Source organism: Hipposideros armiger, unplaced genomic scaffold (genome assembly GCF_001890085.2).
Source record: "Hipposideros armiger isolate ML-2016 unplaced genomic scaffold, ASM189008v1 scaffold_595, whole genome shotgun sequence".
Lineage (NCBI taxonomy): Eukaryota > Metazoa > Chordata > Mammalia > Chiroptera > Hipposideridae > Hipposideros > Hipposideros armiger.
In genome coordinates this window covers 636,346-648,402 of record NW_017731945.1, presented here as the reverse complement: position 1 = coordinate 648,402, position 12,057 = coordinate 636,346, and the positions used below count along the sequence as shown (strand labels likewise).

The window sequence follows — 12,057 nt, the reverse complement described above, 5'->3', positions numbered from 1 at the left end:
TTACCTTTTATTTGGTGTGTGGAAGGTGTGAGGAAGAGGGGGTAGTCTTATACGGCGAGTATATAACAAACTGTATTTTGAGTGGAAATGTTAGGGGGTCGTCTTATACGCCCAGTCGTCTTATACGCCGGCAAATACGGTAATTAAAAAATATATAAATTTATAAGTATGTGTTAGCTAAATGCATTTTGCTTTAAAGTGGTAATGGTGTTTGACATCAAAACTGCAAAAATATTTTCCCAGTAGCCATTAAGGCTGTTGAACTGAAAATGACTTGCCCTAAATCTTGATTAATACCTGTTCCTCTTAGGTTTGGAAAATAATGTAATCCAATCATTGTACTACTAACGACAAAAATCTGGAGGGGAAAAAAAATACAATTTACTATACTAATAGGTTATATGTTCCTTCTAGATAAAAAAATTTTATCTGTCTTTATGAAGGGTAGATGTTAAACATTTTTATAAGGTATGAATTAGTGATTTTAACCAAACCTATTATATTCCCAAACAATAGAGTAAGATTCTCAACATTTTTTGTCTTTATACAGCCTGTTCACTAATAATTGAAATTTTGTTAACAATTTTATTACATATGCTGATGGTAGAAATATTAGAAAATTAGAAATAAAGGGAAAAACTCTTCCAACAGAAATAACTACTATTAACATTTTTGTTTATAGCCTAGTAGATTTTACTTACATATTTTTACAAAGAAAGACTCATTTTCACTTAAAAACAAAAGTGATAGGGGGAAAAACAGATGTTGAAATTTATAGAGATGATGGCTTCATTGATTTGTAGGATTTTGTGCCATGTTGTCATTTATTTGCCTGTTTCACAATTTTGTATGCTTTATTTTATGGTTCACATAGCAGATCACAGTTTCACAGCAATGTTAGAAATTTTAATAGTTTCCAGGAAATCTTTCTTAGCTCATTAAACTTGATTAGTAAATGAGAGTATTAATTACTTTGGTGAAAATTTTGTTTAAATAGTGGAATTCTCATTTGATGTGACTTCCTGATGACATTTATACTCAGGATTGTGAGTACGTGGTCAGAACTGGTTTCAGGTTCAGCTGGTTTTATTTCAAGTTTGAAGTGGTTATTGGCGTGTAAGCAAAAAAAATCAGGACAGTGCAACTAGTTTTTCACAATGCTAAGTTTGCTCAATATGAGATTACTAAGGGAAACTTAAAAATATTAATTTGAGATTGTCTTTTTACTCTTAAGAAATGATGGTGACTGTTCATATTAGTTCCTTTTAAAAAATGCCCTTACTTTGCAAAATAAGGGAATTGTCAGGCTTTCCTTTTTTTTTTCCTTCCTCAATTATTTTATTGAATCCTACTATTCCAGATTAGATGTCATTAGAGAGTCCTCTTCCTTTCCTGCCCAACTTACACCTTATTTCTAGACTTGGAATTTTTACCATAACTGTGCCAAGCTATATTAAAAGTTAAATCTAGTCCTCTAGAACAAAAAAATTCGTCTTGCTTACTTTCCCCTGTATATACTTAACTTTCATGGATATGTGCACTCAGATTTAATCAGTATCCCTAATCTGACTGCCTTTTCTGGGGCACAACCCAAATTTGCTTTGTACATGTTTTGCCTCAGGTTTTAAAGAAAAACGTAGAGTATACCTGAGAATGTAAGAATTCATAGTATCCAGGGGTGAGCACGGATAGGATCGCAGGGAGAGGCCATATTGGGCTGTCTCCCGAGACCCTGGAGCAGCTTTTCTTCCTATACCCAGTGTGACCCTCATTTTGTAACCTCCCAACTCCTTATCACCATGGATTTTCTTTGTGTCGGACTGTATCATTGTAACCATACCTCTTGTTCCTATTTAAAAAAACGCATCATTTTAGTTAAATAAAAATAATTTCATAGTGACTGAAATAGAATCTGCCTTTTAACCTTTTCTGGCTTTACAGCTTTCTCCTTGATTCTGTTAAGACCCCGCACAACTTCCCCAGTGGGAGGGGAATGGTTATAGAAAAAAAACTGATGCAGAGAGTGATCTAAAATATAGGCAAATAGAGACTGTACCTTCCCCAGTATATTTCTTAAGACTTTCCTATGTTTCTCCCAAAACAAGTGTATAGCATTTTCTTGCTGAACATTTGCTATCATTGTGGACTTTTTAATATTGCTTTTTTTTTTTTTTTTTTTTTTTAAGCTGAGCCATCCCGCCACCTGTTGGCAGCTCACAGCTGCTCAGCTCGGGCTGACTCGAACCGCTGTTGCTCAGAGCTCAAACTTTTGAGCGAGCTCTTAACCAACTGAGCCACTCAGCCGGCCCTAATATTGCTTTTTAATAGTTATTTAATATAGAAGTTAGTCCAGGGTGACCACAGCAGGTGCTTCGAGAAGGATGACTGAACAATCTATAGCTGCTAACATTGTAAATAAAACTTAAAGAAAGCTTATTATTACCATTGAAAGCTAATTCCACTTCTAGCTTGGGAAGTTACATATCTGAAAGCCTGACCTTTTTTAGGAAAGATCCAGGAACATAAATACTTATTTAAGCTATAGACTTTGGGGGAGATTGGCAAATCCAGCCTAAGAACAGCCCTGAAATTTTGTGACTTTACATTAAATTACAGTTCAGCATTTTGGGTACTAGTGGAATGGTGGAACTTCTCAAACCTAAGACTAGTGGCCCGTTTTCATCTTAGTTCTATAGGAAACATTTAAGCCCCTTTCATCTAGCCTGAAATCAGTTTACTTTCTGCCCATGTTCCTGACAAATAATACTATAGCTTTGGTTCTGCAGTTGGATCGGTAACAAGGTGGCCTGTAGCAAGTTTCTCCTTGCATTCTGATAAGTTAAAATTTATGTTTCTGAATGTATCAATTTTTAGAATTACCTGATATACTTCTGTGCAAAATAAGGCCTTCTGCAACCCAATGGCTAAAATCCCTAACATGCATTTTGATACTAATGATCCTTCTGCTTTTCCAATGCCAATGTGTTCTCCCAGAATCACAGAGGAGTGTAATTCTGTAAGATCTATGGGCCACCCCTCATCTTGGATCACTGACAATGGAAATCCAAGGGGCTTGGCTTTCTGGAGAGAGTGAGTGTTCACAGATAACATATTACTACTCATGTCTGGTTGTCACCAGCAACCTTGATCTCCAAACCCAAGTAAGTTGGTGATGGGGAAAATCATATGAATATGGTATATACACCCTGCTTCATATACTTAGTTTTTTTTGAATTTAAGAAAAAACATCTTTATTTTGAATACTTTAATTTTCTCTTCTTTTAAGATTTTATTGGGGAATTGGGGGAGTGGAACAGCGTTGGGGAGTTGGTGAAGAGGAACAGACAAGCTGCTGTCCTTTTGTTCTTCAGTTTAGTTGTGGAGGGCGTTGCTTCACTGGCCCATGTTGGTACTATCATTACGCTCTTCCCAGGTGAGGCAGATCGGTTGCCGGCCACTGGAAGGCCACTCACGGTGGCTCTTGGCCGCTCACGCCGGCTGCCAGCCACTCATGGTAGCTTACAGCAGCCCATTGCAACAGGGCCTGCAGCCTATGCCGTCGCCAGCCACTCATGGCAGCCCAGCTCCAGGTTGAGCTGTTGTTCAGCATCTTAGCTGTAGAGGGCAGTGTCACTGGCCCTCATGTGGGATCTGAACTGCGGCCCTGCTGCTCAGAGTTGACGTCCGAAGCCAACTCTTAGGACCCCTAGACTGGCCCTAATTTTCTCATTTTTATTTTTTTTATTTTTTTTCAAAGATTTTTTTTTTTTTTTTGTGAATTGGGGGGATGGGAACAGTGCTGGGAAATTGGGGGAAGGGGACAGACAAGTTGCTGTCATTTTCTCCTAATTTTCTCATTTTTAAATGGCAAAGTTTTCAAAGTTGAAGTTCTTCCTTTCTCTAGCTACCAATCCTTTTCTTGTACTCCTAGCTGTTTGTCTCCCAAATCTATTATACTTATCTGCTCTCAGTGTAGGTAGCCGCCAGAGTATTTTTGTTTTCTTTAAGAAGAAAATAAAAATTTTCCACCTAGAGGAGAAGGAGGAGGAGACCAAAAGTTCTAAGTGTCTTTTGTTTTCAGCATTAGGGCTGTTATGTCTTTTGAGCCCTTCAAAGTCATGAAAGAAATAAACATCAGCAGAATTAGTTGTAAATAATAGAAGTAATTTTTTTATTGATATAACCATATAAATAAAAGATAACATAGGCTACTGATAGCCAAATATAAGAAAAATAATTTTAGCAAACTTAATACCAATAGATTTTACTTATTTAACCTTCAAAAGGACTCGAGATTAATTTTAGAATGAAGCTGAAAAGATCTAAACAAATGTTTAAAAGTTGGTTAAAGGACTAAGGGAGTAAAGTTTTAGGAACATATTTATGTTTTGTGACTAAGTGAATTACTAAACATTTTTCCCATTGGATATATAATCATTGTATTTCTGACTTTAATTTTCACTTAGCTTTGTGTCCAGAGTATATTTTATAATGTAAATTAGAGTCATTAATTGTACTTTAAAGTAAACTTTAAGAATGAATATGTAAAGTCTGCCTGAATGAGTATAGCTTCAGAAGTAATTCAGAATGGTTATTTTGTTGGGGCCTAGGGAAAAGTAAAATAATAGTGAAATCATTAATTCAAGTGTAGCTCTTCCTAAATTAGGATTACCTTAATCCAAAACATGCCCTTCTCCGTGTCCCCAGAATATTCACAATGTTGTAACACAACAACATTTTTTGTGAGTAAACACTAATTTATACCTTGTCTACCTCCCTCATGTTAATATAACCTTGGTGTACCTGGCCTTCCAAGCATGACTTTTGCTAGAGTTTAAAACGTGAAAAAATGTTATCTCTGTCAGGAAAACTAACACACTCTAGGCCAGCGGTTCTCAACCTTCCTAATGCCGTGACCCCTTAATACAGTTCCTCATGTTGTGGTGACCCCCAACCATAAAATTATTTTCGTTGCTACTCTATAACTGTAATTTTGCTACTGTTATGAATCATAATGTAAATATCTTTTTATTTTCCGATGGTCTTAGGCGACCCCTGTGAAAGGGTCGTTTGACCCCCAAAGGGGTCGCGACCCACAGGTTGAGAACCGCTGCTCTAGGCCCATGTTTTAACATTAACTTCCTTAAATTAAAATAATTTTTAGGTGTACTCTAAATAGATTTCCTTCTCATGGTAGTAACTACATTTTAAATAACTAGATACTGCTTTTTTTATTTTGTCTTCCTAAGGAGTAAATTTAATTTGCTTTTAAGAGAGAGATTTGCTTCTACTAAAGGATCAGAGTTCAGATACATAGCTTTTTGTGATTGTTATTTCTAATAAGCTGCATTATCCTATGATTTGTGAAAGGACATTTTGAAGTTAGTAGAATGTCACATATTACCTGGTACAGTGGTGTAGACTTGCCAAGTGGTCAGAAACTTAGCTGGAACTACTTACACCCAAAGTGATCCTGTGAGCATTCCTTATTGCAAAGATGTGGCCTCATACTGAAAATACATATTTGGCCTTTTGATATAAGCTTTCTTTAATGTAACTTCTGTGTACTTGGAGAATCACACCTGCTGTTTGACATGGTTGATGCAACTCTTCTATCCCACTTTAGATAAAATTTGGGTGTATGTATATGACTGATTTGCCTAAAGAGTAATATTTCAGCTGGCAACCCAATCTTTCTAGTAGAAAAAAATTTTAATAGACATATTTTAGAGAAGCTTTAGGTTCACACCAAAATTCAGAGGAAGGTACAGAGATTTCCCATATACCATCTGTTCCCAGACATGCACAGCCTCCTCCATTTTCAACGTCCCCCAACATAGTGGTGCATTTGTTATAATTGAACCTACAGTGATACAGCATAATCACCCAAAGTCCATAGTTTACACTAGGGTTCATTCTTGGTGGTGTAATTCTGTGGGTTCAGACAAATGTATAATGACAGGTATCTACCCTTATAGTATTATACAGAATAGTTTTACTGCCCTAAAAATCCTCTGTACTCTGCCAATTCACCCCTCCCTCCCCACAGCCCCTGGCAACCACTGATCTTTTTTACTATCACCATAGTTTGCCTTTTCCAGAATTCCATATGAGTATAGTTAGAATCATACAGTACGTAGCCTTTTCAGATTGGTTTCTTTCGTTTAATGATATGTATTTACGTTTCCGCCATGTCTTTTCATGGCTTGATAGCTTATTTCGTTTTATAAATAATATTTCATTTTATAAATAACATTTCCTCACCTGGGTGTACCAGAGTTTATTTATCCATTCATCCACTAAAGGACAGCTAGGTTGCTTTCAAGTTTTGGCAATTATTCATAAAGCTGCTGTAAAGATTGAATTACACAGTTTACTTTACTCCTAACTACTGTTTATTTTATTTACGTGTTTCTTCTTAGGATGATCATGTCATCTGTGAACAAAGGTTTTATATCTTTCTGGATTTGTGTTTTTGTGTCTGACATTGATTTAGGGAAATTCTCAGTCATTATTGCTTCAAATATTTCTGTTCCTTTCTTCTTCTGGTATTCCCATTATGCATATGCTACATCTTTTGTAACTGTTCTTAGATACTCTCTTTTGTTTTTCTTCCGTCTTCTTTCGCTTTGTTTTTCTGTTTGGGAAGTTTCATTCACATATCCTCAAGCACAAAGCTTCTTTCCTCAGTGGCGCGCAGTCTACTAGTGAGCCCATTAAAGGCATTCTTCATTTCCATTACACTGTATTTGATCTCTAGCATTTCTCGTTGGTCCTTTCTTAGGATTTCCATCTCTCTTACTTACGTTACATAACTGTTCTTGTACAAGGTGTGATAAAAAAATGTGAATGTTTAAATTAAAAAAAATTATTACAGTAAAAGACACATTGCCATTAATCCCCTCAAAAGACCCCCCTTGCTTCGAACACACTTATCCCATCGTTCTTGCCACTTTTTGAAGCAGTTCTGGAAGTCCTCTTTCCTGAGTGTCTTTAGTTGCGCTGTCGTGACTGCCTCCATGTCCTGAATTGATTCAAAACATTTACCTTCCATTGTCATTTTCACTTTGGGGAAGAGCCAGAAGTTGCACTGTTCCAGATCTGGTGAATATGGTGGATGAAGACACACTGTAATGATTTTATATGACAGAAATTGCCATTACCAGAAGTAATGTGTGACACGGAGCATTGTCATGATGGAGGATGACACTCACAAAAGAGGACTTCCAGAACTGCTTCAGAAAGTGGCAAGAATGATGGGATGAGTGTGTTCGAAGCAAGGGGGAGCATTTTGAGGGGGGTTAGTGGCAATGTGTCCTCTACTGTAATACATTTTTTTTCAATTTAAACATTCACCGTATTTTTTAATCACACCTCATACTAGTATGTTACCAGTTTTTCATTAGAGCCCTTAGCATATTAATCATAGTTGTTTTAAATTCCTGATCTGATTGTTTCAACATCCCTGCCATGTCTGCCATTCTGTGCTTGTTCTCTGACTCCTGTTTTTTGCCTTTTAGTATGCCTTGTAACTTTTTGTTGAAAGGTAGACATGATGTACCAGGTAAAAGAAACTGGTAAGTAGGGCCTTCATAATGTAGTGGTGAGGTATGAGAGAAGTGGTGCATTCTATAGTCCCGCGATTAGATCTCTGTCTTGGTGCGCCTGTGTCCCTGCATTGTGAACTTAAGCAGTGCTTCTCAGTCCATCCCCTCAAGTGGGACAGGCTAGGTAGAGGGGCCTGGAATTGGGTATTTCCCTTTCCCCATGTGGAAGGCTAAAGGAAGTGGGAGTTGGGTATTTCCTTCTGCCAGGTTGGTTAAGCTCTGTTAAACCTCTAGCAGGTTAGGCTCTAGTAAAATAGTTTCTCTTGAGGGCAGACCTTTTTAAGAACAGAATGCTCTTACTTCAAAATGCTTACTTCTCCTCTGCCCCCGCTGGAAGCATGAGGGGATTTTTCTCCCATCTTCACAGTGAGAACCTGGTAGAGCTCCTGGAAGTAAACTTACCAAAGTGTAAGGGACACCATGACTGGGTCCTCCAGGAGTTTTTAACTCTTAGACTTGCCCACGCTGAGCCTCCAGCAATTCGTCAGTTACAATTCAGATTTTTCCTACCCAGTACTGGTTCCTGCTGAGGTTTCTATTTATGGGTTTCTGCTCCACTAAGTTGTGATTCTTTATATCTGCCCCTCTCCCCCATCTTTCTCATTTTGGGGGCAGCAGCTTACACTGTGACCTAACTTCTCTGGTGAATCTAAGAAGAGTTGTTGACTTTTCAATTTGTTTAGCTTTTTACTTGTTATAGAGTTGCAACTTCTAAACTGCTTACATGTTGGACCAGGAACCAGAAGTTAGATCTTTTTTTCTTTTAAGATTTTATTGGGGAATTGGGGGAGGGGAACAACGTTGGGGAATCGGGGAAGGGGAACAGACAAGTTGCTGTCCTTTTGTTCTTCAGTCTAGTTGTGGAGGATGTTGCTTCACTGGCCCATGTTGGTATTATGATCAATGTGCTCTTCCCGGGTGGGTGAGGCAGTCGCTCACCGGCCTTTGGACGGTGGTTCACGGTGGCTCAGGAACGCTCATGCCCCCTGCCGGCCAGCCCCACTGCAGCCTACGTCGTCGCCGGCGACTCACGGCAGCCCAGCTCCAGGTGGAGATGTTGTTCACCATCTTAGCAGTAGAGGGCGTAGCGTCACTGGCCCTCATGTAGGTTCTGAACGGGGCTCTGCTGCTCAGAGCTGGCGTCCCAAGCCAACTCCTAACCAATGCGCCACTCAGCAGGCCCTAGATCTATTTTTTTTTAAATCAGTAGTTTCTGTTAAGTGAATACTGTCCTGGCTTTGCTGAAAAACCAGAGCCAAGAATGTTCGTTTTGTTAGACTTTTTGGAGGGTGGACTAATTAATGGCTTGATGGTATTACCTTATAGACTCAGAGCAAAGCAGTTCTGAACTTTTCAATATCCAGATGATTGTAAAGTAAATAACGATGATAAATGTTCTAGCAGCTAGTTTATCTTTTTGAAAACAAGGTGCTGGTGGATGATTGGCTGACCTGCAAAATACCACATGAAGTGTAAAATACACAGGACAGGTTCTTAGAAATTTGATAATGATAAAGGCAAATGATTCTTTAATACATTAACTTTTTGGTAAATGGATATGTTATCTCAAAGCTAATTTTATTTGTTAAAGGTAATGAAAAAAAATTTTTTTCAATTATAGGTTAATGTTAAGCGTAAAGACCATATTGACCATCAGAAGGATAAAGTTGCTTTAACTCTGGCTCGTCTAGCCCGACATGTTGAAGTGGAGAAACAGCAGAAAGAAGAGAAGAACAGAGCATTCAGGGTATGTGGCTATTTTGTGTTTTACCAAATTATAGAATTGTTTATGATAAAGTTATAAAGAGAAATTTGTAATAAAAAAATGTATAATTGAATCCATGTTTAGCATGGACTCTAGATCGCTCATCAATTTAGTAGTAATTCATGATAACTTTTTACATCTCTAATTTTAGTTTGTTGGATTCTGATCATATATGTATACAGGAAAAAAGAAAGAAAAAATAGAATTAAGTGGACTTAATTTGGGGGATTAAAATCATTGGGTTTCTCAAGGCAAATGAGTAATTAGGGGTTTCTGGTTACTTGATCACAAGAGTGAAAAGAGTTGATCATGTTTGTAGATATAAGCTGTTGAAAGCTTATTTTCTGCTAAACACAGCAGACTTCTTCCTCAAACTTCAGCTTGTCCTTTCAGATTAAATTGATTACTGAAAGGAAGAAATTTGTATCAGGGTTGTAGAAGAGCTGCTATGTAATCATAGGTTAATTGATGTTTTTCTTACTATCTTTAGGAAAAAATTGATTTTCAGCATGCTCATGGGTTACAAGAACTGGAATTTATTCAAGGACATTCTGATACAGAAGCAGCAAGATTGTGTGTGGACCAGTGGCTAAAAATGCCAGGTATTCTTTAGAGATCAGAGTGAAACACTAAGGTTACCTAACTTCTCTAAAGCCCAAAGACTTTATGTCTATTTTATCTGATTGCTAACGAGTATATAAAGTATTTGAACTTTAGTTGCAGTGATACTTAATAATGGCCTACTTTATCAGTTGTCTTTCTACTTTGGCAAAAGTATATTTTGAGTATAAGTAATATAGGTTTTTTATTATTAGATATTGCTCATTTATTCATTCATGATTTCATTGTTATTACATGAAGTAGCACATGTGTCTTTGGGAGAGTATATAACAGGTTATTTGAGGTCAGGAGAGGCTGCTTCTCTGAGAAAATGGAATTTAACCTGAGATTTAAAGGGTTAGTGTTTACTTACTTATTCGTCAGTGCAGCCTATGTAGATATTTTGTAAGTAAGTGTACACATGGGAGGCTCATCTTAAAGCACTGGATAGCTTCTTCAGTATCTTTGCAGACCTGAGATTCCTGGAAGAGTCACTGTGGAACATTTTCCCCCTTCCAGATAATTTGGTGGTATTTTTAAGAGTCACTTGAGCTGTCCCACAATGTTAAATTTTCTAGCCTTTCGTGTGGAAAACCCACTGAGCCCTTAAAGCAGCCCTTAAAGCAGCGGTTCTCGACCTGTGGGTTGCGACCCTTTCATGGGTCGCCTAAGACTATCGGAAAACACATATTTTTTATGGTATTAGGAACCGAGACACCGCTCCTCTATCCGTCTCCAGGTGGGTCCGCCCACATGCAGATACGCCCACATACGAGTACCCGCCGTGATGACATCATTGCGCCAACCCCATCACATATACCCGTACAAATACAAGTGTATGTGACAGGGTTGGCACCATAATGTACTTATGTGGACCAGTCACACATGTGTAGAGAGCAGCTACTGTGTAGAAAGCAGCTGCTGTGTTGAAAGCAAAAGTGTTGGAGGTAAAACAACACTTCATGAATTATAATTACTGGGTAAATGTAAATTCATATACTGTAAAATCATCAACTACTGCAAAAAAAAATATCTGTACCATGGGAACTTAATCTGGATGCTGATCGGTCTTTTTATATTCAGCTGTGGTTGATGTGAATACTGCCCCCTTGTGATAGTAACAGGTATGTAAAAAAACAACACAATGGTAAATCATAGGAAACTTTAATGAACTGTATTGAGTGGACTATGCCATGTAGCATCTTTTGTATTATTAAAGCTATTGTTATATATTATTTTCATTAGCCAACCATCCCATGACAATGAATCATGTAGAGAAGAACGTTAAGAAAAGAAAATATAGTGAGGACTTTTTACAGTATGGTTTTACATCTATAATTACAGCAGGAATTGAGAAACTGCAATGTGTTATTTGTTGTGAAGTTCTATCAGCCGAATCTATGAAGCCGAACAAACTAAAACGCCATTTTGATAGCAAGCATCCGAGCTTTGCTGGCAAGGATACCAACTATTTTAGAAGCAAAGCTGATGGATTCAAGAAAGCCAGACTTGACACTGCTGGCAAGTACCACAAACAAAACGTAGCAGCCGTTGAAGCTTCATATTTGGTGGCACTCAAAATCGCCAGAGCTATGAAACCTCACACCATTGCTGAGGATTTGCTGTTGCCAGCGGCCAAAGACATTGTTCGAGTTATGATCGGAGACAAATTTGTTACGAAATTGAGTGCAATTTCCTTATCTAACGACACTGTCCACAGAAGAATAGATGACATGTCTGCTGATATTCTTGATCAGGTAATCCAGGAAATTAAATCTGCTCCACTTCCAATATCCAGCTTGATGAATCTACGGACGTTGTAAACTGTTCACAGTTACTGGTTTATGTGAGGTATGTTAATGATGGTGACTTTATTTTTATTTATTTATTTTTTTAAAGGTTCTTTTATTGGGGAGTTGGGGGGATGGGAACAGTGCTGGGGAATTGGGGGAGGGGAACAGACAAGTTGCTGTCCTTTTGTTCTTCAGTCTAGTTGTGGAGGACGTTGTTTCACTGGCCCAAGTTGGCACCATCATTGCACTCTTCCCAGGCGAGGCAGATCAGTCGCAGGCTTCTGGACGGCCG

At 38.0% G+C, this 12,057-nt stretch overlaps 2 protein-coding genes across 5 annotated transcripts in view; both read left to right on the top strand.

Annotated features, from left to right (window-relative positions):
• Positions 1–12,057, top strand: part of ZNF451 (zinc finger protein 451) — an 83,229-nt gene that overhangs the window by 25,760 nt on the left and 45,412 nt on the right. For all 4 annotated transcript variants that reach the window (XR_002121944.1, XM_019624590.1, XM_019624592.1 and 1 more), the window contains exons 4-5: positions 9,229–9,354; positions 9,863–9,974. Coding sequence is in view for 3 of the 4 variants with exons in the window: in XM_019624590.1 (XP_019480135.1) it covers positions 9,229–9,354; positions 9,863–9,974 (238 nt within the window). In the remaining variant the exon portion in view is untranslated. The remainder of the gene's footprint in view (positions 1–9,228; positions 9,355–9,862; positions 9,975–12,057) is intronic.
• Positions 10,929–11,879, top strand: LOC109371854 (zinc finger BED domain-containing protein 5-like). The gene is made up of 2 exons (XM_019624601.1): positions 10,929–11,096; positions 11,317–11,879. Exon 2 carries the CDS (start codon positions 11,373–11,375, stop codon positions 11,793–11,795), a length of 423 nt encoding a protein of 140 aa, XP_019480146.1. The 5' UTR covers positions 10,929–11,096; positions 11,317–11,372; the 3' UTR covers positions 11,796–11,879.